Raw genomic sequence first — 23706 nt, 5'->3', positions numbered from 1 at the left:
GAGCGAGTGAGGGGAGTGGGACGGAGCGAGTGAGGGGAGTGGGACGGAGCGAGTGAGGGGAGTGGGACGGAGCGAGTGAGGGGAGTGGGACGGAGCGAGTGAGGGGAGTGGGACGGAGCGAGTGAGGGGAGTGGGACGGAGCGAGTGAGGGGAGTGGGACGGAGCGAGTGAGGGGAGTGGGACCGAGCGAGTGAGGGGAGTGGGACGGAGCGAGTCAGGGGAGTGGGACGGAGCGAGTCAGGGGAGTGGGACGGAGCGAGTGAGGGGAGTGGGACGGAGCGAGTGAGGGGAGTGGGACGGAGCGAGCGAGGGGAGTGGGACGGAGCGAGTGAGGGGAGTGGGACGGAGCGAGTGAGGGGAGTGGGACAGAGCGAGCGAGGGGAGTGGGACGGAGCGAGCGAGGGGAGTGGGACGGAGCGAGCGAGGGGAGTGGGACGGAGCGAGCGAGGGGAGTGGGACGGAGCGAACGAGGGGAGTGGGACGGAGCGAGCGAGGGGAGTGGGATGGAGCGAGCGAGAGGAGTGGGATGGAGCGAGTGAGAGGAGTGGGATGGAGCGAGTGAGGGGAGTGGGACGGAGCGAGCGAGAGGAGTGGGATGGAGCGAGCGAGAGGAGTGGGATGGAGCGAGTGAGAGGAGTGGGATGGAGCGAGTGAGGGGAGTGGGACGGAGCGAGCGAGGGGAGTGGGATGGAGCGAGTGAGGGGAGTGGGACGGAGCGAACGAGGGGAGTGGGATGGAGCGAGCGAGAGGAGTGGGATGGAGCGAGTGAGAGGAGAGGGATGGAGCGAGTGAGGGGAGTGGGATGGAGCGAGTGAGGGGAGTGGAACGGAGCGAGTGAGGGGAGTGGAACGGAGCGAGTGAGGGGAGTGGGATGGAGCGAGTGAGGGGAGTGGAACGGAGCGAGTGAGGGGAGTGGGATGGAGCGAGTGAGAGGAGTGGGATGGAGCGAGTGAGAGGAGAGGGATGGAGCGAGTGAGGGGAGTGGGATGGAGCGAGTGAGGGGAGTGGAACGGAGCGAGTGAGGGGAGTGGAACGGAGCGAGTGAGGGGAGTGGGATGGAGCGAGTGAGGGGAGTGGAACGGAGCGAGTGAGGGGAGTGGGATGGAGCGAGTGAGGGGAGTGGAACGGAGCGAGTGAGGGGAGTGGGATGGAGCGAGTGAGGGCAGTGGAACGGAGCGAGTGAGGGGAGTGGGATGGAGCGAGTGAGGGGAGTGGGATGGAGCGAGTGAGGGGAGTGGGATGGAGCGAGTGAGGGGAGTGGGATGGAGCGAGTGAGGGGAGCGGGACGGAGTGAGTGAGGGGAGTGGGATTGGGTGAGTGAGGGGAGTGGGATTGAGTGAGTGAGGGGAGTGGGATGGAGCGAGTGAGGGGAGTGGGATGGAGCGAGTGAGGGGAGTCGGATGGAGCGAGTGAGGGGAGTCGGATGGAGCGAGTGAGGGGAGTGGGACGGAGCGAGTGAGGGGAGTGGGACGGAGCGAGTGAGGGGAGTGGGACGGAGTGAGTGAGGGGAGTGGGACGGAGTGAGTGAGGGGAGTGGGACGGAGTGAGTGAGGGGAGTGGGACGGAGCGAGTGAGGGGAGTGGGACGGAGCGAGTGAGGGGAGTGGGACGGAGCGAGTGAGGGGAGTGGGACGGAGCGAGTGAGGGGAGTGGGATGGAGCGAGTGAGGGGAGTGGGATGGAGCGAGTGAGGGGAGTGGGATGGAGCGAGTGAGGGGAGTGGGATGGAGCGAGTGAGGGGAGTGGGATGGAGCGAGCGAGGGGAGTGGGATGGAGCGAGTGAGGGGAGTGGGATGGAGCGAGTGAGGGGAGTGGGATGGAGCGAGTGAGGGGAGTGGAACGGAGCGAGTGAGGGGAGTGGGATGGAGCGAGTGAGGGGAGTGGAACGGAGCGAGTGAGGGGAGTGGAACGGAGCGAGTGAGGGGAGTGGAACGGAGCGAGTGAGGGGAGTGGGATGGAGCGAGTGAGGGGAGTGGGATGGAGCGAGTGAGGGGAGTGGGATGGAGCGAGTGAGGGGAGTGTGATGGAGCGAATGAGCGGAGTGGGATGGAGCGAGTGAGGGGAGTGGGATGGAGCGAGTGAGGGGAGTGTGATGGAGCGAGTGAGGGGAGTGTGATGGAGCGAGTGAGGGGAGTGGGACGGAGCGAGTGAGGGGAGTGGGACGGAGCGAGTGAGGGGAGTGGGACGGATAGAGTGAGGGGAGTGGGACGGAGCGAGTGAGGGGAGTGGGACGGAGCGAGTGAGGGGAGTGGGACGGAGCGAGTGAGGGGAGTGGGACGGAGCGAGTGAGGGGAGTGGGATGGAGCGAGTGAGGGGAGTGGGACGGAGCGAGTGAGGGGAGTGGGACGGAGCGAGTGAGGGGAGTGGGATGGAGCGAGTGAGGGGAGTGGGATGGAGCGAGTGAGGGGAGTGGGACGGAGCGAGTGAGGGGAGTGGGACGGAGCGAGTGAGGGGAGTGGGACGGAGCGAGTGAGGGGAGTGGGATGGAGCGAGTGAGGGGAGTGGGATGGAGCGAGTGAGGGGAGTGGGATGGAGCGAGTGAGGGGAGTGGGATGGAGCGAGTGAGGGGAGTGGGACGGAGCGAGTGAGGGGAGTGGGACGGAGCGAGTGAGGGGAGTGGGATGGAGGGAGTGAGGGGAGTGGGATGGAGGGAGTGAGGGGAGTGGGATGGAGCGAGTGAGGGGAGTGGGATGGAGCGAGTGAGGGGAGTGGGATGGAGTGAGTGAGGGGAGTGGGACGGAGCGAGTGAGGGGAGTGGGATGGAGTGAGTGAGGGGAGTGGGATGGAGCGAGTGAGGGGAGTGGGATGGAGCGAGTGAGGGGAGTGGGATGGAGCGAGTGAGGGGAGTGGGATGGAGCGAGTGAGGGGAGTGGGATGGAGCGAGTGAGGGGAGTGGGATGGAGCGAGTGAGGGGAGTGGGATGGAGCGAGTGAGGGGAGTGGGATGGAGTGAGGGGAGTGGGATGGAGCGAGTGAGGGGAGTGGGATGGAGCGAGTGAGGGGAGTGGGACGGAGCGAGTGAGGGGAGTGGGATGGAGCGAGTGAGGGGAGTGGGATGGAGCGAGTGAGGGGAGTGGGATGGAGCGAGTGAGGGGAGCGGGACGGAGCGAGTGAGGGGAGTGGGATTGAGTGAGTGAGGGGAGTGGTTGAGTGAGTGAGGGGAGTGGGATGGAGCGAGTGAGGGGAGTGGGATGGAGCGAGTGAGGGGAGTGTGATGGAGCGAGTGAGAGGAGTGTGATGGAGCGAGTGAGGGGAGTGGGATGGAGCGAGTGAGGGGAGTGGAACGGAGCGAGTGAGGGGAGTGGAACGGAGCGAGTGAGGGGAGTGGAACGGAGCGAGTGAGGGGAGTGGGACGGAGTGAGTGAGGGGAGTGGGACGGAGTGAGTGAGGGGAGTGGGACGGAGCGAGTGAGGGGAGTGGGATGGAGCGAGTGAGGGGAGTGGGATGGAGCAAGCGAGGGGAGTGGGATGGAGCGAGCGAGAGGAGTGGGATGGAGCGAGCGAGGGGAGTGGGATGGAGCGAGTCAGGGGAGTGGGATGGAGTGAGTGAGGGGAGTGTGATGGAGCGAGTGAGGGGAGTGGGACGGAGCGAGTGAGGGGAGTGGGACGGAGCGAGTGAGGGGAGTGGGACGGAGCGAGTGAGGGGAGTGGGACGGAGCGAGTGAGGGGAGTGGGACGGAGCGAGTGAGGGGAGTGGGACGGAGTGAGTGAGGGGAGTGGGACGGAGTGAGTGAGGGGAGTGGGACGGAGTGAGTGAGGGGAGTGGGACGGAGCGAGTGAGGGGAGTGGGACGGAGCGAGTGAGGGGAGTGGGACGGAGCGAGTGAGGGGAGTGGGACGGAGTGAGTGAGGGGAGTGGGATGGAGCGAGTGAGGGGAGTGGGATGGAGCGAGTGAGGGGAGTGGGATGGAGCGAGTGAGGGCAGTGGGATGGAGCGAGTGAGGGGAGTGGGACGGAGCGAGTGAGGGGAGTGGGATGGAGCGAGTGAGGGGAGTGGGATGGAGCGAGTGAGGGGAGTGGGATGGAGCGAGTGAGGGGAGTGGGATGGAGCGAGTGAGGGGAGTGGGATGGAGCGAGTGAGGGGAGCGGGACGGAGCGAGTGAGGGGAGTGGGATTGAGTGAGTGAGGGGGTGGGATGGAGCGAGTGAGGAGAGTGGGATGGAGCGCGTGAGGGGAGTCGGATGGAGCGAGTGAGGGGAGTGGGACGGAGTGAGTGAGGGGAGTGGGACGGAGCGAGTGAGGGGAGTGGGATGGAGTGAGTGAGGGGAGTGGGATGGAGCGAGTGAGGGGAGTGGGACGGAGCCAGTGAGGGGAGTGGGACGGAGCCAGTGAGGGGATTGGGATGGAGCGAGTGAGGGGAGTGGGATGGAGCGAGTGCTGGGAGTGGGATGGAGTGAGTGAGGGGAGTGGGATGGAGTGAGTGAGGGGAGTGGGATGGAGCGAGTGAGGGGAGTGGGATGGAGCGAGTGAGGGGAGTGGGATGGAGTGAGTGAGGGGAGTGGGATGGAGTGAGTGAGGGGAGTGGGATGGAGCGAGTGAGGGGAGTGGGATGGAGCGAGTGAGGGGAGTGGGATGGAGCGAGTGAGGGGAGTGGGATGGAGCGAGTGAGGGGAGTGGGATGGAGCGAGTGAGGGGAGTGGGATGGAGCGAGTGAGGGGAGTGGGATGGAGCGAGTGAGGGGAGTGGGATGGAGCGAGTGAGGGGAGTGGGATGGAGCGAGTGAGGGGAGTGGGACGGAGCCAGTGAGGGGATTGGGCCGGAGCCAGTGAGGGGATTGGGATGGAGCGAGTGAGGGGAGTGGGATGGAGCGAGTGAGGGGAGTGGGATGGAGCGAGTGAGGGGAGTGGGACGGAGCGAGTGAGGGGAGTGGTACGGAGCGAGTCAGGGGAGTGGGACGGAGTGAGTGAGGGGAGTGGGACGGGACGAGTGAGGGGAGTGGACGGAGCGAGTCAGGGGAGTGGGACGGAGCGAGTGAGGGGAGTGGGACCGAGCGAGTGAGGGGAGTGGGACGGAGCGAGCGAGGGGAGTGGGACGGAGCGAGCGAGGGGAGTGGGACGGAGCGAGCGAGGGGAGTGGGACGGAGCGAGTCAGGGGAGTGGGACGGAGCGAGTCAGGGGAGTGGGACGGAGCGAGTGAGGGGAGTGGGACGGAGCGAGTGAGGGGAGTGGGACGGAGCGAGTGAGGGGAGTGGGACGGAGCGAGTGAGGGGAGTGGGACGGAGCGAGTGAGGGGAGTGGGACGGAGCGAGTGAGGGGAGTGGGACGGAGCGAGTGAGGGGAGTGGGACCGAGCGAGTGAGGGGAGTGGGACGGAGCGAGTGAGGGGAGTGGGACGGAGCGAGTGAGGGGAGTGGGACGGAGCGAGTGAGGGGAGTGGGACGGGGCGAGTGAGGGGAGTGGGACGGAGCGAGTGAGGGGAGTGGGACGGAGCGAGCGAGGGGAGTGGGATGGAGCGAGCGAGGGGAGTGGGACGGAGCGAGCGAGGGGAGTGGGACGGAGCGAGCGAGGTGAGTGGGACGGAGCGAGCGAGAGGAGTGGGATGGAGCGAGTGAGAGGAGTGGGATGGAGCGAGCGAGAGGAGTGGGATGGAGCGAGTGAGAGGAGTGGGATGGAGCGAGTGAGAGGAGTGGGATGGAGCGAGTGAGGGGAGTGGGATGGAGCGAGTGAGGGGAGTGGAACGGAGCGAGTGAGGGGAGTGGGATGGAGCGAGTGAGGGGAGTGGGATGGAGCGAGTGAGGGGAGTGGGATGGAGCGAGTGAGGGGAGTGGGACGGAGCGAGTGAGGGGAGTGGGATGGAGCGAGTGAGTGGAGTGGGATGGAGCGAGTGAGTGGAGTGGAACGGAGCGAGTGAGGGGAGTGGGATGGAGCGAGTGAGGGGAGTGGGATGGAGCGAGTGAGGGGAGTGGGATGGAGCGAGTGAGGGGAGTGGGATGGAGCGAGTGAGGGGAGCGGGACGGAGCGAGTGAGGGGAGTGGGATTGGGTGAGTGAGGGGAGTGGGACAGAGCGAGCGAGGGGAGTGGGACGGAGCGAGCGAGGGGAGTGGGACGGAGCGAGCGAGGGGAGTGGGACGGAGCGAGTGAGGGGAGTGGGATGGAGCGAGCGAGAGGAGTGGGACGGAGCGAACGAGGGGAGTGGGACGGAGCGAACGAGGGGAGTGGGATGGAGCGAGCGAGAGGAGTGGGATGGAGCGAGTGAGAGGAGTGGGATGGAGCGAGTGAGGGGAGTGGGATGGAGCGAGTGAGGCGAGTGGGATGGAGCGAGTGAGAGGAGAGGGATGGAGCGAGTGAGGGGAGTGGGATGGAGCGAGTGAGGGGAGTGGAACGGAGCGAGCGAGGGGAGTGGGATGGAGCGAGTGAGGGGAGTGGGATGGAGCGAGTGAGGGGAGTGGGATGGAGCGAGTGAGGGGAGTGGGATGGAGCGAGTGAGGGGAGCGGGACGGAGCGAGTGAGGGGAGTGGGATTGAGTGAGTGAGGGGAGTGGTTGAGTGAGTGAGCGGAGTGGGATGGAGCGAGTGAGGGGAGTGGGATGGAGCGAGTGAGGGGAGTGTGATGGAGCGAGTGAGAGGAGTGTGATGGAGCGAGTGAGGGGAGTGGGATGGAGCGAGTGAGGGGAGTGGAACGGAGCGAGTGAGGGGAGTGGAACGGAGCGAGTGAGGGGAGTGGAACGGAGCGAGTGAGGGGAGTGGGACGGAGTGAGTGAGGGGAGTGGGACGGAGTGAGTGAGGGGAGTGGGACGGAGCGAGTGAGGGGAGTGGGACGGAGCGAGTGAGGGGAGTGGGATGGAGCGAGTGAGGGGAGTGGGATGGAGCGAGCGAGGGGAGTGGGATGGAGCGAGCGAGAGGAGTGGGATGGAGCGAGTGAGGGGAGTGGGATGGAGCGAGTGAGGGGAGTGGGATGGAGTGAGTGAGGGAAGTGTGATGGAGCGACTGAGGGGAGTGGGACGGAGCGAGTGAGGGGAGTGGGACGGAGCGAGTGAGGGGAGTGGGACGGAGCGAGTGAGGGGAGTGGGACGGAGCGAGTGAGGGGAGTGGGACGGAGTGAGTGAGGGGAGTGGGACGGAGTGAGTGAGGGGAGTGGGACGGAGTGAGTGAGGGGAGTGGGACGGAGCGAGTGAGGGGAGTGGGACGGAGCGAGTGAGGGGAGTGGGACGGAGCGAGTGAGGGGAGTGGGATGGAGTGAGTGAGGGGAGTGGGATGGAGTGAGTGAGGGGAGTGGGATGGAGTGAGTGAGGGGAGTGGGATGGAGTGAGTGAGGGGAGTGGGATGGAGCGAGTGAGGGGAGTGGGATGGAGCGAGTGAGGGGAGTGGGATGGAGCGAGTGAGGGGAGTGGGACGGAGCGAGTGAGGGGAGTGGGATGGAGCGAGTGAGGGGAGTGGGATGGAGCGAGTGAGGGGAGTGGGATGGAGCGAGTGAGGGGAGTGGGATGGAGCGAGTGAGGGGAGCGGGACGGAGCGAGTGAGGGGAGTGGGATTGAGTGAGTGAGGGGGTGGGATGGAGCGAGTGAGGGGAGTGGGACGGAGCCAGTGAGGGGATTGGGCCGGAGCCAGTGAGGGGATTGGGATGGAGCGAGTGAGGGGAGTGGGATGGAGCGAGTGAGGGGAGTGGGATGGAGCGAGTGAGGGGAGTGGGACGGAGCGAGTGAGGGGAGTGGTACGGAGCGAGTCAGGGGAGTGGGGACGGGGTGAGTGAGGGGAGTGGGACGGGGCGAGTGAGGGGAGTGGACGGAGCGAGTCAGGGGAGTGGGACGGAGCGAGTGAGGGGAGTGGGACCGAGCGAGTGAGGGGAGTGGGACGGAGCAGGCGAGGGGAGTGGGACGGAGCGAGCGAGGGGAGTGGGACGGAGCGAGCGAGGGGAGTGGGACGGAGCGAGCGAGGGGAGTGGGACGGAGCGAGTCAGGGGAGTGGGATGGAGCGAGCGAGGGGAGTGGGACGGAGCGTGTCAGGGGAGTGGGACGGAGCGAGTGAGGGGAGTGGGACGGAGCGAGTGAGGGGAGTGGGACGGAGCGAGTGAGGGGAGTGGGACGGAGCGAGTGAGGGGAGTGGGACGGAGCGAGTGAGGGGAGTGGGACGGAGCGAGTGAGGGGAGTGGGACGGAGCGAGTGAGGGGAGTGGGACGGAGCGAGTGAGGGGAGTGGGACGGAGCGAGTGAGGGGAGTGGGACCGAGCGAGTGAGGGGAGTGGGACGGAGCGAGTCAGGGGAGTGGGACGGAGCGAGTGAGGGGAGTGGGACGGAGCGAGTGAGGGGAGTGGGACGGAGCGAGCGAGGGGAGTGGGACGGAGCGAGTGAGGGGAGTGGGACGGAGCGAGTGAGGGGAGTGGGACAGAGCGAGCGAGGGGAGTGGGACGGAGCGAGCGAGGGGAGTGGGACGGAGCGAGTGAGAGGAGTGGGATGGAGCGAGTGAGAGGAGAGGGATGGAGCGAGTGAGGGGAGTGGGATGGAGCGAGTGAGGGGAGTGGAACGGAGCGAGTGAGGGGAGTGGAACGGAGCGAGTGAGGGGAGTGGGATGGAGCGAGTGAGGGGAGTGGGACGGAGCGAGTGAGGGGAGTGGGATGGAGCGAGTGAGGGGAGTGGAACGGAGCGAGTGAGGGGAGTGGAACGGAGCGAGTGAGGGGAGTGGGATGGAGCGAGTGAGGGCAGTGGAACGGAGCGAGTGAGGGGAGTGGGATGGAGCGAGTGAGGGGAGTGGGATGGAGCGAGTGAGGGGAGTGGGATGGAGCGAGTGAGGGGAGTGGGATGGAGCGAGTGAGGGGAGCGGGACGGAGTGAGTGAGGGGAGTGGGATTGGGTGAGTGAGGGGAGTGGGATTGAGTGAGTGAGGGGAGTGGGATGGAGCGAGTGAGGGGAGTGGGATGGAGCGAGTGAGGGGAGTCGGATGGAGCGAGTGAGGGGAGTCGGATGGAGCGAGTGAGGGGAGTGGGACGGAGCGAGTGAGGGGAGTGGGACGGAGCGAGTGAGGGGAGTGGGACGGAGTGAGTGAGGGGAGTGGGACGGAGTGAGTGAGGGGAGTGGGACGGAGTGAGTGAGGGGAGTGGGACGGAGCGAGTGAGGGGAGTGGGACGGAGCGAGTGAGGGGAGTGGGACGGAGCGAGTGAGGGGAGTGGGACGGAGCGAGTGAGGGGAGTGGGATGGAGCGAGTGAGGGGAGTGGGATGGAGCGAGTGAGGGGAGTGGGATGGAGCGAGTGAGGGGAGTGGGATGGAGCGAGTGAGGGGAGTGGGATGGAGCGAGCGAGGGGAGTGGGATGGAGCGAGTGAGGGGAGTGGGATGGAGCGAGTGAGGGGAGTGGGATGGAGCGAGTGAGGGGAGTGGAACGGAGCGAGTGAGGGGAGTGGGATGGAGCGAGTGAGGGGAGTGGAACGGAGCGAGTGAGGGGAGTGGAACGGAGCGAGTGAGGGGAGTGGAACGGAGCGAGTGAGGGGAGTGGGATGGAGCGAGTGAGGGGAGTGGGATGGAGCGAGTGAGGGGAGTGGGATGGAGCGAGTGAGGGGAGTGTGATGGAGCGAATGAGCGGAGTGGGATGGAGCGAGTGAGGGGAGTGGGATGGAGCGAGTGAGGGGAGTGTGATGGAGCGAGTGAGGGGAGTGTGATGGAGCGAGTGAGGGGAGTGGGACGGAGCGAGTGAGGGGAGTGGGACGGAGCGAGTGAGGGGAGTGGGACGGAGCGAGTGAGGGGAGTGGGACGGAGCGAGTGAGGGGAGTGGGACGGAGCGAGTGAGGGGAGTGGGACGGAGCGAGTGAGGGGAGTGGGACGGAGCGAGTGAGGGGAGTGGGATGGAGCGAGTGAGGGGAGTGGGACGGAGCGAGTGAGGGGAGTGGGACGGAGCGAGTGAGGGGAGTGGGATGGAGCGAGTGAGGGGAGTGGGATGGAGCGAGTGAGGGGAGTGGGACGGAGCGAGTGAGGGGAGTGGGACGGAGCGAGTGAGGGGAGTGGGATGGAGCGAGTGAGGGGAGTGGGATGGAGCGAGTGAGGGGAGTGGGATGGAGCGAGTGAGGGGAGTGGGATGGAGCGAGTGAGGGGAGTGGGACGGAGCGAGTGAGGGGAGTGGGACGGAGCGAGTGAGGGGAGTGGGATGGAGGGAGTGAGGGGAGTGGGATGGAGGGAGTGAGGGGAGTGGGATGGAGCGAGTGAGGGGAGTGGGATGGAGCGAGTGAGGGGAGTGGGATGGAGTGAGTGAGGGGAGTGGGACGGAGCGAGTGAGGGGAGTGGGATGGAGTGAGTGAGGGGAGTGGGATGGAGCGAGTGAGGGGAGTGGGATGGAGCGAGTGAGGGGAGTGGGATGGAGCGAGTGAGGGGAGTGGGATGGAGCGAGTGAGGGGAGTGGGATGGAGCGAGTGAGGGGAGTGGGATGGAGCGAGTGAGGGGAGTGGGATGGAGCGAGTGAGGGGAGTGGGATGGAGTGAGGGGAGTGGGATGGAGCGAGTGAGGGGAGTGGGATGGAGCGAGTGAGGGGAGTGGGACGGAGCGAGTGAGGGGAGTGGGATGGAGCGAGTAAGGGGAGTGGGACGGAGCGAGCGAGGGGAGTGGGATGGAGCGAGTGAGGGGAGTGGGACGGAGCGAACGAGGGGAGTGGGATGGAGCGAGCGAGAGGAGTGGGATGGAGCGAGTGAGAGGAGAGGGATGGAGCGAGTGAGGGGAGTGGGATGGAGCGAGTGAGGGGAGTGGAACGGAGCGAGTGAGGGGAGTGGAACGGAGCGAGTGAGGGGAGTGGGATGGAGCGAGTGAGGGGAGTGGAACGGAGCGAGTGAGGGGAGTGGGATGGAGCGAGTGAGAGGAGTGGGATGGAGCGAGTGAGAGGAGAGGGATGGAGCGAGTGAGGGGAGTGGGATGGAGCGAGTGAGGGGAGTGGAACGGAGCGAGTGAGGGGAGTGGAACGGAGCGAGTGAGGGGAGTGGGATGGAGCGAGTGAGGGGAGTGGAACGGAGCGAGTGAGGGGAGTGGGATGGAGCGAGTGAGGGGAGTGGAACGGAGCGAGTGAGGGGAGTGGGATGGAGCGAGTGAGGGCAGTGGAACGGAGCGAGTGAGGGGAGTGGGATGGAGCGAGTGAGGGGAGTGGGATGGAGCGAGTGAGGGGAGTGGGATGGAGCGAGTGAGGGGAGTGGGATGGAGCGAGTGAGGGGAGCGGGACGGAGTGAGTGAGGGGAGTGGGATTGGGTGAGTGAGGGGAGTGGGATTGAGTGAGTGAGGGGAGTGGGATGGAGCGAGTGAGGGGAGTGGGATGGAGCGAGTGAGGGGAGTCGGATGGAGCGAGTGAGGGGAGTCGGATGGAGCGAGTGAGGGGAGTGGGACGGAGCGAGTGAGGGGAGTGGGACGGAGCGAGTGAGGGGAGTGGGACGGAGTGAGTGAGGGGAGTGGGACGGAGTGAGTGAGGGGAGTGGGACGGAGTGAGTGAGGGGAGTGGGACGGAGCGAGTGAGGGGAGTGGGACGGAGCGAGTGAGGGGAGTGGGACGGAGCGAGTGAGGGGAGTGGGACGGAGCGAGTGAGGGGAGTGGGACGGAGCGAGTGAGGGGAGTGGGATGGAGCGAGTGAGGGGAGTGGGATGGAGCGAGTGAGGGGAGTGGGATGGAGCGAGTGAGGGGAGTGGGATGGAGCGAGCGAGGGGAGTGGGATGGAGCGAGTGAGGGGAGTGGGATGGAGCGAGTGAGGGGAGTGGGATGGAGCGAGTGAGGGGAGTGGAACGGAGCGAGTGAGGGGAGTGGGATGGAGCGAGTGAGGGGAGTGGAACGGAGCGAGTGAGGGGAGTGGAACGGAGCGAGTGAGGGGAGTGGAACGGAGCGAGTGAGGGGAGTGGGATGGAGCGAGTGAGGGGAGTGGGATGGAGCGAGTGAGGGGAGTGGGATGGAGCGAGTGAGGGGAGTGTGATGGAGCGAGTGAGCGGAGTGGGATGGAGCGAGTGAGGGGAGTGGGATGGAGCGAGTGAGGGGAGTGTGATGGAGCGAGTGAGGGGAGTGTGATGGAGCGAGTGAGGGGAGTGGGACGGAGCGAGTGAGGGGAGTGGGACGGAGCGAGTGAGGGGAGTGGGACGGAGCGAGTGAGGGGAGTGGGACGGAGCGAGTGAGGGGAGTGGGACGGAGCGAGTGAGGGGAGTGGGACGGAGCGAGTGAGGGGAGTGGGATGGAGCGAGTGAGGGGAGTGGGACGGAGCGAGTGAGGGGAGTGGGACGGAGCGAGTGAGGGGAGTGGGATGGAGCGAGTGAGGGGAGTGGGATGGAGCGAGTGAGGGGAGTGGGACGGAGCGAGTGAGGGGAGTGGGACGGAGCGAGTGAGGGGAGTGGGATGGAGCGAGTGAGGGGAGTGGGATGGAGCGAGTGAGGGGAGTGGGATGGAGCGAGTGAGGGGAGTGGGACGGAGCGAGTGAGGGGAGTGGGACGGAGCGAGTGAGGGGAGTGGGATGGAGGGAGTGAGGGGAGTGGGATGGAGGGAGTGAGGGGAGTGGGATGGAGCGAGTGAGGGGAGTGGGATGGAGCGAGTGAGGGGAGTGGGACGGAGCGAGTGAGGGGAGTGGGATGGAGTGAGTGAGGGGAGTGGGATGGAGCGAGTGAGGGGAGTGGGATGGAGCGAGTGAGGGGAGTGGGATGGAGCGAGTGAGGGGAGTGGGATGGAGCGAGTGAGGGGAGTGGGATGGAGCGAGTGAGGGGAGTGGGATGGAGCGAGTGAGGGGAGTGGGATGGAGTGAGGGGAGTGGGATGGAGCGAGTGAGGGGAGTGGGATGGAGCGAGTGAGGGGAGTGGGACGGAGCGAGTGAGGGGAGTGGGATGGAGCGAGTAAGGGGAGTGGGATGGAGCGAGTGAGAGGAGTGGGATGGAGCGAGTGAGGAGTGGGATGGAGCGAGTGAGGGGAGTGGGATGGAGCGAGTGAGGGGAGTGGGATGGAGCGAGTGAGGGGAGTGGGATGGAGCGAGTGAGGGGAGTGGGATGGAGCGAGTGAGGGGAGTGGGATGGAGCGAGTGAGGGGAGTGGGATGGAGCGAGTGAGGGGAGTGGGATGGAGCGAGTGAGGGGAGTGGGATGGAGCGAGTGAGGGGAGTGGGATGGAGCGAGTGAGGGGAGTGGGATGGAGCGAGTGAGGGGAGTGGGATGGAGCGAGTGAGGGGAGTGGGATGGAGCGAGTGAGGGGATTGGGACGGAGCGAGTGAGGGGATTGGGACGGAGCGAGTGAGGGGATTGGGACGGAGCGTGTGAGGGGAGTGGGACGGAGCGAGTGAGGGGAGTGGGACGGAGCGAGTGAGGGGAGTGGGACGGAGCGAGTGAGGGGAGTGGGACGGCGCGAGTCAGGGGAGTGAGACGGAGTGAGTGAGGGGAGTGGGACGGAGTGAGTGGGGGGAGTGGGACGGAGTGAGTGAGGGGAGTGGACGGAGCGAGTCAGTGGAGTGGGACGGAGCGAGTGAGGGGAGTGGGACCGAGCGAGTGAGGGGAGTGGGACGGAGCGAGCGAGGGGAGTGGGACGGAGCGAGCGAGGGGAGTGGGACGGAGCGAGTGAGGGGAGTGGGATGCAGCGAGTGAGGGGAGTGGGATGGAGCGAGTGAGGGGAGTGGGATGGAGCGAGTGAGGGGAGTGGGATGGAGCGAGTGAGGGGAGTGGGACGGAGTGAGTGAGGGGAGTGGGATGGAGCGAGTGAGGGGAGTGGGATGGTGCGAGTGAGGGGAGTGGAACCGAGCGAGTGAGGGGAGTGGGATGGAGCGAGTGAGGGGAGTGGGATGGAGCGAGTGAGGGGAGTGGGATGGAGCGAGTGAGGGGAATGGGATGGAGCGAGTGAGGGGAGTGGGATGGAGCGAGTGAGGGGAGTGGGATGGAGCGAGTGAGGGGAGTGGGATGGAGCGAGTGAGGGGAGTGGGATGGAGCGAGTGAGGGGAGTGGGATGGAGCGAGTGAGGGGAGTGGGATGGAGCGAGTGAGGGGAGTGGGATCGAGCGAGTTAGGGGAGTGGGATGGAGCGAGTGAGGGGAGTGGGATGGAGCGAGTGAGGGGAGTGGGATGGAGCGAGTGAGGGGAGTGGGATGGAGCGAGTGAGGGGAGTGGGATGGAGCGAGTGAGGGGAGTGGGATGGAGCGACTGAGTGGAGAGGGACGGAGCGACTGAGGGGAGAGGGACGGAGCGAGTGAGGGGAGTGGGACGGAGCGAGTGAGGGGAGTGGGATTGAGGGAGCGACGGGAGTGGGATTGAGGGAACAAGGGGAAGGGGATTGAGGGAGCGAGGGGAATTGAGGGAGCGAGGGGAGGGGGATTGAGGGAGTGAGGGGAGTGGGATGGAGTGAGTGAGGGGAGTGGGATTGAGGGAGTGACGGGTGTGGGATTGAGGGAGCGAGGGGAGTGGGATTGAGGGAGCGAGGGTAGTGGGATTGTGGGAGCGAGGGTAGTGGGATTGTGGGAGCGAGGGGAGTGGGATTGTGGGAGCGAGGGGAGTGGTATTGAGGAAGCTAGGGGAGTGGGATTGAGGGAGCGAGGGGAGTGGGATTGAGGGAGCGAGGGTAGTGGGATTGAGGGAGCGAGGGGAGTGGGATTGAGGGAGCGAGGGGAGTGGGATTGAGGGAGCGAGGGGTATGGGATTGAGGGAGCGAGGGGAGTGGGATTGAGGGAGCGAGGGGCGTGGGATTGAGGGAGCGAGGGGCGTGGGATTGAGGGAGCGAGGGGAATGGGATTGAGGGAGCGAGGGGAGTGGGATTGAGGGAGCGAGGGGAGTGGGACTGAGGGAGCGAGGGGATGGGGATGGAGGGAATGAGGGGAGTGGGATTGAGGGAGTGAGGGTTGTGGGATTCAGGGAGCGACCGGAGTGGGATTGATGGAGTGAGGGGTGTGGGATTGAGGGAGCGAGGGGAGTGGGATTGAGGGAGCGAGGGGAGTGGGATTGAGGGAGTGAGGGGAGTTCGATTGAGGGAGTGAGGGGAGTGGGATTGAGGGAGCGAGGGGAGTGGGATTGAGGGAGCGAGGGGAGTGGGATTGAGGGAGCGAGGGGAGTGGGAATGAGGGAGCGAGGGGAGTGGGATTGAGGGATCGAGGGGAGTGGGATTGAGGGAGAGAGGGGAGTGGGATTGAGGGGGTGAGGGGAGTGGGATTGAGGGAGCGAGGGGAGTGGGATTGAGAGAGCGAGGGGAGTGGGATTGAGGGAACGAGGGGAGTGGGATTGAGGGAGCGAGGGGAGTGGGATTGAGGGAGCGAGGCGAGTGGGATTGAGGGAGCGAGGCGAGTGGGATTGAGGGAGTGAGGGCAGTGGGATTGAGGGAGCGAGAGCAGTGGGATTGAGGGAGCGAGGGGAGTGGGATTGAGGGAGCGAGGGGAGTGGGATTGAGGGAGCGAGGGGAGTGGGATTGAGGGAGCGAGGGCAGTGGGATTGAGGGAGCGAGGGCAGTGGGATTGAGGGAGCGAGGGGAGTGGGATTGAGGGAGCGAGGGGAGTGTGATTGAGGGAGCGAGGGGAGTGGGATTGAGGGAGCGAGGGGAGTGGGATTGAGGGAGCGAGGGGAGTGGGATTGAGGGAGCGAGGGCAGTGGGATTGAGGGAGCGAGGGCAGTGGGATTGAGGGAGCGAGGGCAGTGGGATTGAGGGAGCGAGGGCAGTGGGATTGAGGGAGCGAGGGCAGTGGGATTGAGGGAGCGAGGGCAGTGGGATTGAGGGAGCGAGGGGAGTGTGATTGAGGGAGCGAGGGCAGTGGGATTGAGGGAGCGAGGGGAGTGGGATTGAGGGAGCGAGGGGAGTGGGATTGAGGGAGCGAGGGCAGTGGGATTGAGGGAGCGAGGGGAGTGGGATTGAGGGAGCGAGGGCAGTTGTATTGAGGGAGCGAGAGCAGTGGGATTGAGGGAGCGAGGGGAGTGGGATTGAGGGAGCGAGGGGAGTGGGATTGAGGGAGCGATGGGAGTGGGATTGAGGGAGCGAGGGGAGTGGGATTGAGGGAGTGAGGGGAGTGGAGTGAGGGGAGTGGGATTGAGGGAGCGAGGGCAGTGGGATTGAGGGAGCGACGGCAGTGGGATTGAGGGAGTGAGGGCAGTGGGATTGAGGGAGTGAGGGCAGTGGGATTGAGGGAGCGAGGGCAGTGGGATTGAGGGAGCGAGGGCAGTGGGATTGAGGGAGTGAGGGCAGTGGGATTGAGGGAGCGAGGGCAGTGGGATTGAGGGAGCGAGGGGAGTGGGATTGAGGGAGTGAGGGCAGTGGGATTGAGGGAGCGAGGGCAGTGGGATTGAGGGAGCGAGGGCAGTGGGATTGAGGGAGCGAGGGCAGTGGGATTGGGGGAGCGAGGGGAGTGGGATTGAGGGAGCGAGGGCAGTGGGATTGAGGGAGCGAGGGCAGTGGGATTGAGGGAGCGAGGGCAGTGGGATTGAGGGAGCGAGGGCAGTGGGATTGAGGGAGCGAGGGGAGTGGGATTGAGGGAGCGAGGGCAGTGGGATGCAGTCACAGGAGTTAGTGTGCTGCGTGCAGAGTGCAGTGTGATTTAATGTCTCGTTGTGACACAGTTTCTGGGCACTGACTGATTCCGGGTGGAATAAATTGGGAAGTGTAAATTGGTCTGAATTTCCGTTACAAACAGATGAAGGATTGAGATGATTTCTGCTCTGTGATCTCCCATATCTCCTCCCTTGTCACAGATCCAGGGACAGCTCCAACTCTGGGAGCCGATGATAAATCCCAGCCGGAATCCACTGACTCCGGTTCCCCAATCCCGACAGAATCTCCAACCTCAGGTATCAATCTGCTGCTAGTTTACCTGGATTCGACATTTAATTTCCGATTAATAACTGAAAGGCTGGAATTTAGGCAGTGAGGGGATTGGGATTGGGAGGGAGGGGAGTGGGGTGGAGTGAGTGAGGGGGTGGGAAGGAGTGAGTGAGGGGAGTGGGATGGAGTGAGTGAGGGGAGTGGGATGGAGCGAGTGAGGGGAGTGGGACGGAGCCAGTAAGGGATGGAGCGAGTGAGGGGAGTGGGATGGAGCGAGTGCTGGGAGTGGGATGGAGTGAGTGAGGGGAGTGGGATGGAGTGAGTGAGGGGAGTGGGATGGAGTGAGTGAGGGGAGTGGGATGGAGCGAGTGAGGGGAGTGGGATGGAGCGAGTGAGGGGAGTGGGATGGAGCGAGTGAGGGGAGTGGGATGGAGCGAGTGAGGGGAGTGGGATGGAGCGAGTGAGGGGAGTGGAACGGAGCGAGTGAGGGGAGTGGAACGGAGCGAGTGAGGGGAGTGGGATGGTGCGAGTGAGGGGAGTGGGATGGAGCGAGTGAGGGGAGTGGTACGGAGCGAGTGAGGGGAGTGGGATGGAGCGAGTGAGGGGAGTGGGATGGAGCGAGTGAGAGGAGTGGGATGGAGCGAGTGAGAGGAGTGGGATGGAGCGAGTGAGGGGAGTGGGATGGAGCGAGTGAGGGGAGTGGGATGGAGCGAGTGAGGGGAGTGGGACGGAGAGAGTGAGGGGAGTGGGATGGAGCGAGTGAGGGGAGTGGGATGGAACGAGTGAGGGGAGTGTGAGGGAGCGAGTGAGCGGAGTGGGATGGAGCGAGTGAGGGGAGTGGGATGGAGCGAGTGAGGGGAGTGGGATGGAGCGAGTGAGGGGAGTGGGATGGAGCGAGTGAGGGGAGCGGGACGGAGCGAGTGAGGGGAGTAGGATTGAGTGAGTGAGGGGAGTGGGTTTGAGTGAGTGAGGGGAGTGGGTTTGAGTGAGTGAGGGGAGTGGGATGGAGCGAGTGAGGGGAGTGGGATGGAGCGAGTGAGGGGAGTCGGATGGAGCGAGTGAGGGGAGTCGGATGGAGCGAGTGAGGGGAGTGGGATGGAGCGAGCGAGGGGAGTGGGATGGAGCGAGTGAGCGGAGTGGGATGGAGCGAGTGAGGGGAGTGGGATGGAGCGAGTGAGGGGAGTGGGATGGAGCGAGTGAGGGGAGTGGGATGGAGCGAGTGAGGGGAGTGGGATGGAGCGAGTGAGGGGAGTGGGATGGAGCGAGTAAGGGGAGCGGGACGGAGCGAGTGAGGGGAGTGGGATTGAGTGAGTGAGGGGGAGTGGTTGAGTGAGTGAGGGGAGTGGGATGGAGCGAGTGAGGGGAGTGGGATGGAGCGAGTGAGGGGAGTGTGATGGAGCGAGTGAGAGGAGTGTGATGGAGCGAGTGAGGGGAGTGGGATAGAGCGAGTGAGGGGAGTGGAACGGAGCGAGTGAGGGGAGTGGAACGGAGCGAGTGAGGGGAGTGGGACGGAGTGAGTGAGGGGAGTGGGACGGAGTGAGTGAGGGGAGTGGGACGGAGCGAGTGAGGGGAGTGGGACGGAGCGAGTCAGGGGAGTGGGACGGAGCGAGTCAGGGGAGTGGGACGGAGTGAGTGAGGGGAGTGGGATGGAGTGAGTGAGGGGAGTGGGATGGAGCGAGTGAGGGGAGTGGGACGGAGCCAGTGAGGGGATTGGGATGGAGCGAGCGAGGGGAGTGGGATGGAGCGAGTGAGGGGAGTGGGATGGAGCGAGTGCTGGGAGTGGGACGGAGCGAGCGAGGGGAGTGGGACGGAGCGAGCGAGGGGAGTGGGACGGAGCGAGCGAGGGGAGTGGGACGGAGCGATCGAGGGGAGTGGGACGGAGCGAGTCAGGGGAGTGGGATGGAGCGAGTGAGGGGTGTGGGACGGAGCGAGTGAGGGGAGTGGGACGGAGCGAGTGAGGGGAGTGGGACGGAGCGAGTGAGGGGAGTGGGACGGAGCGAGTGAGGGGAGTGGGACGGGGCGAGTGAGGGGAGTGGGACGGAGCGAGTGAGGGGAGTGGGACGGAGCGAGCGAGGGGAGTGGGACGGAGCGAGCGAGGGGAGTGGGACGGAGCGAGCGAGGGGAGTGGGACGGAGCGAGCGAGGGGAGTGGGACGGAGCGAGTGAGGGGAGTGGGATGGAGCGAGTGAGGGGAGTGGGACGGAGCGAACGAGGGGAGTGGGACGGAGCGAGCGAGGGGAGTGGGACGGAGCGAGCGAGGGGAGTGGGACGGAGCGAGTGAGGGGAGTGGGACGGAGCGAGTGAGGGGAGTGGGACGGAGCGAACGAGGGGAGTGGAACGGAGCGAGTGAGGGGAGTGGGACGGAGCGAGTGAGGGGAGTGGAACGGAGCGAGTGAGGGGAGTGGGATGGAGCGAGTGAGGGGAGTGGGATGGAGCGAGTGAGGGGAGTGGGATGGAGCGAGTGAGGGGAGCGGGACGGAGCGAGTGAGGGGAGTGGGATTGGGTGAGTGAGGGGAGTGGGATGGAGCGAGCGAGGGGAGTGGGACGGAGCGAGCGAGGGGAGTGGGACGGAGCGAGCGAGGGGAGTGGGACGGAGCGAGCGAGGGGAGTGGGACGGAGCGAGCGAGGGGAGTGGGACGGAGCGAGCGAGGGGAGTGGGACGGAGCGAGCGAGGGGAGTGGGACGGAGCGAACGAGGGGAGTGGGACGGAGCGAACGAGGGGAGTGGGACGGAGCGAGTGAGAGGAGCGGGATGGAGCGAGTGAGAGGAGTGGGATGGAGCGAGTGAGGGGAGTGGGATGGAGCGAGTGAGGGGAGTGGGATGGAGCGAGTGAGGGGAGTGGGATGGAGCGAGTGAGAGGAGTGGGATGGAGCGAGTGAGGGGAGTGGAACGGAGCGAGTGAGGGGAGTGGGATGGAGCGAGTGAGGGGAGTGGGATGGAGCGAGTGAGGGGAGTGGGATGGAGCGAGTGAGGGGAGTGGGATGGAGCGAGTGAGGGGAGCGGGACGGAGCGAGTGAGGGGAGTGGGATTGGGTGAGTGAGGGGAGTGGGATTGAGTGAGTGAGGGGAGTGGGATGGAGCGAGTGAGGGGAGTGGGATGGAGCGAGTGAGGGGAGTCGGATGGAGCGAGTGAGGGGAGTCGGATGGAAAGAGTGAGGGGAGTGGAACGGAGCGAGTGAGAGGAGTGTGATGGAGCGAGTGAGGGGAGTGTGATGGAGCGAGTGAGGGGAGTGGGACGGAGCGAGTGAGGGGAGTGGGACGGAGCGAGTGAGGGGAGTGGGACGGAGCGAGTGAGGGGAGTGGGACGGAGCGAGTGAGGGGAGTGGGACGGAGTGAGTGAGGGGAGTGGGACGGAGCGAGTGAGGGGAGTGGGACGGAGCGAGTGAGGGGAGTGGGACGGAGCGAGTGAGGGGAGTGGGACGGAGCGAGTGAGGGGAGTGGGATGGAGCGAGTGAGGGGAGTGGGATGGAGCGAGTGAGGGGAGTGGGATGGAGCGAGTGAGGGGAGTGGGATGGAGCGAGTGAGGGGAGTGGGATGGAGCGAGTGAGGGGAGTGGGATGGAGCGAGTGAGGGGAGTGGGATGGAGCGAGTGAGGGGAGTGGGATGGAGCGAGTGAGGGGAGTGGGATGGAGCGAGTGAGGGGAGTGGGATGGAGCGAGTGAGGGGATTGGGACGGAGCCAGTGAGGGGATTGGGATGGAGCGAGTGAGGGGATTGGGATGGAGCGAGTGAGGGCAGTGGGATGGAGCGAGTGAGGGGAGTGGGATGGAGCGAGTGAGAGGAGTGTGATGGAGCGAGTGAGGGGAGTGGGATAGAGCGAGTGAGGGGAGTGGAACGGAGCGAGTGAGGGGAGTGGAACGGAGCGAGTGAGGGGAGTGGGACGGAGCGAGTGAGGGGAGTGGGACGGAGTGAGTGAGGGGAGTGGGACGGAGTGAGTGAGGGGAGTGGGACGGAGCGAGTGAGGGGAGTGGGACGGAGCGAGTGAGGGGAGTGGGACGGAGCGAGTGAGGGGAGTGGGACGGAGTGAGTGAGGGGAGTGGGATGGAGCGAGTGAGGGGAGTGGGACGGAGCCAGTGAGGGGATTGGGATGGAGCGAGTGAGGGGAGTGGGATGGAGCGAGTGAGGGGAGTGGGATGGAGCGAGTGCTGGGAGTGGGATGGAGTGAGTGAGGGGAGTGGGATGGAGTGAGTGAGGGGAGTGGGATGGAGCGAGTGAGGGGAGTGGGATGGAGTGAGTGAGGGGAGTGGGATGGAGCGAGTGAGGGGAGTGGGATGGAGCGAGTGAGGGGAGTGGTACGGAGCGAGTCAGGGGAGTGGGACGGAGTGAGTGAGGGGAGTGGGACGGGGCGAGTGAGGGGAGTGGACGGAGCAAGTCAGGGGAGTGGGACGGAGCGAGTGAGGGGAGTGGGACCGAGCGAGTGAGGGGAGTGGGATGGAGCGAGTGAGGGGAGTGGGACGGAGCGAGCGAGGGGAGTGGGACGGAGCGAGCGAGGGGAGTGGGACGGAGCGAGTGAGGGGAGTGGGACCGAGCGAGCGAGGGGAGTGGGACGGAGCGAGCGAGGGGAGTGGGACGGAGCGAGCGAGGGGAGTGGGACGGAGCGAGCGAGGGGAGTGGGACGGAGCGAGCGAGGGGAGTGGGACGGAGCGAGCGAGGGGAGTGGGACGGAGCGAGCGAGGGGAGTGGGACGGAGCGAGTCAGGGGAGTGGGATGGAGCGAGTGAGGGGTGTGGGACGGAGCGAGTGAGGGGAGTGGGACGGAGCGAGTGAGGGGAGTGGGACGGAGCGAGTGAGGGGAGTGGGACGGAGCGAGTGAGGGGAGTGGGACGGGGCGAGTGAGGGGAGTGGGACGGAGCGAGTGAGGGGAGTGGGACGGAGCGAGCGAGGGGAGTGGGACGGAGCGAGTGAGGGGAGTGGGACGGAGCGAGTGAGGGGAGTGGGATGGAGCGAGTGAGGGGAGTGGGACGGAGCGAACGAGGGGAGTGGGACGGAGCGAGCGAGGGGAGTGGGACGGAGCGAGTGAGGGGAGTGGGACGGAGCGAGTGAGGGGAGTGGGACGGAGCGAACGAGGGGAGTGGAACGGAGCGAGTGAGGGGAGTGGGATGGAGCGAGTGAGGGGAGTGGAACGGAGCGAGTGAGGGGAGTGGGATGGAGCGAGTGAGGGGAGTGGGATGGAGCGAGTGAGGGGAGTGGGATGGAGCGAGTGAGGGGAGTGGGATGGAGCGAGTGAGGGGAGCGGGACGGAGCGAGTGAGGGGAGTGGGATTGGGTGAGTGAGGGGAGTGGGATGGAGCGAGCGAGGGGAGTGGGACGGAGCGAGCGAGGGGAGTGGGACGGAGCGAGCGAGGGGAGTGGGACGGAGCGAGCGAGGGGAGTGGGACGGAGCGAGCGAGGGGAGTGGGACGGAGCGAACGAGGGGAGTGGGACGGAGCGAACGAGGGGAGTGGGACGGAGCGAGTGAGAGGAGCGGGATGGAGCGAGTGAGAGGAGTGGGATGGAGCGAGTGAGGGGAGTGGGATGGAGCGAGTGAGGGGAGTGGGATGGAGCGAGTGAGGGGAGTGGGATGGAGCGAGTGAGAGGAGTGGGATGGAGCGAGTGAGGGGAGTGGAACGGAGCGAGTGAGGGGAGTGGGATGGAGCGAGTGAGGGGAGTGGGATGGAGCGAGTGAGGGGAGTGGGATGGAGCGAGTGAGGGGAGTGGGATGGAGCGAGTGAGGGGAGCGGGACGGAGCGAGTGAGGGGAGTGGGATTGGGTGAGTGAGGGGAGTGGGATTGAGTGAGTGAGGGGAGTGGGATGGAGCGAGTGAGGGGAGTGGGATGGAGCGAGTGAGGGGAGTCGGATGGAGCGAGTGAGGGGAGTCGGATGGAAAGAGTGAGGGGAGTGGAACGGAGCGAGTGAGAGGAGTGTGATGGAGCGAGTGAGGGGAGTGTGATGGAGCGAGTGAGGGGAGTGTGATGGAGCGAGTGAGGGGAGTGGGACGGAGCGAGTGAGGGGAGTGGGACGGAGCGAGTGAGGGGAGTGGGACGGAGCGAGTGAGGGGAGTGGGACGGAGCGAGTGAGGGGAGTGGGACGGAGCGAGTGAGGGGAGTGGGACGGAGCGAGTGAGGGGAGTGGGACGTAGTGAGTGAGGGGAGTGGGACGGAGCGAGTGAGGGGAGTGGGACGGAGCGAGTGAGGGGAGTGGGACGGAGCGAGTGAGGGGAGTGGGATGGAGCGAGTGAGGGGAGTGGGATGGAGCGAGTGAGGGGAGTGGGATGGAGCGAGTGAGGGGAGTGGGACGGAGCGAGTGAGGGGAGTGGGATGGAGCGAGTGAGGGGAGTGGGATGGAGCGAGTGAGGGGAGTGGGATGGAGCGAGTGAGGGGAGTGGGATGGAGCGAGTGAGGGGAGTGGGATGGAGCGAGTGAGGGGAGTGGGATGGAGCGAGTGAGGGGATTGGGACGGAGCCAGTGAGGGGATTGGGATGGAGCGAGTGAGGGGATTGGGATGGAGCGAGTGAGGGGAGTGGGATGGAGCGAGTGAGGGGAGTGGGATGGAGCGAGTGAGGGGAGTGGGACGGAGCGAGTGAGGGGAGTGGGACGGCGCGAGTCAGGGGAGTGGGACGGAGTGAGTGAGGGGAGTGGGACGGAGTGAGTGAGGGGAGTGGGACGGAGTGAGTGAGGGGAGTGGACGGAGCGAGTTAGTGGAGTGGGACGGAGCGAGTGAGGGGAGTGGGACCGAGCGAGTGAGGGGAGTGGGACGGAGCGAGCGAGGGGAGTGGGACGGAGCGAGCGAGGGGAGTGGGACGGAGCGAGCGAGGGGAGTGGGACGGAGCGAGCGAGGGGAGTGGGATGCAGCGAGTGAGGGGAGTGGGATGGAGTGAGTGAGGGGAGTGGGATGGAGCGAGTGAGGGGAGTGGGACGGAGTGAGTGAGGGGAGTGGGATGGAGCGAGTGAGGGGAGTGGGATGGTGCGAGTGAGGGGAGTGGAACGGAGCGAGTGAGGGGAGTGGGATGGAGCGAGTGAGGGGAGTGGGATGGAGCGAGTGAGGGGAGTGGGATGGAGCGAGTGAGGGGAGTGGGATGGAACGAGTGAGGGGAGTGGGATGG

General features: G+C 65.8%; 1 protein-coding gene across 1 annotated transcript in view; it reads left to right on the top strand.

Moving 5' to 3' along the window:
- LOC144488178 (uncharacterized) overlaps window positions 1-16656 on the top strand; it is a gene marked incomplete at both ends in the record, with an annotated part of 52418 nt that extends 35762 nt beyond the window's left edge. Inside the window, one exon of the mRNA XM_078206203.1 lies at window positions 16561-16656. Within this exon, the coding sequence (XP_078062329.1) occupies window positions 16561-16656 (96 nt within the window). The remainder of the gene's footprint in view (window positions 1-16560) is intronic.
- Between the last annotated feature and the right edge of the window lie 7050 nt (window positions 16657-23706).

This window comes from Mustelus asterias, unplaced genomic scaffold (assembly GCF_964213995.1).
Source record: "Mustelus asterias unplaced genomic scaffold, sMusAst1.hap1.1 HAP1_SCAFFOLD_1354, whole genome shotgun sequence".
NCBI lineage: Eukaryota > Metazoa > Chordata > Chondrichthyes > Carcharhiniformes > Triakidae > Mustelus > Mustelus asterias.
This window is presented reverse-complemented; position numbering and strand designations above follow the sequence as displayed.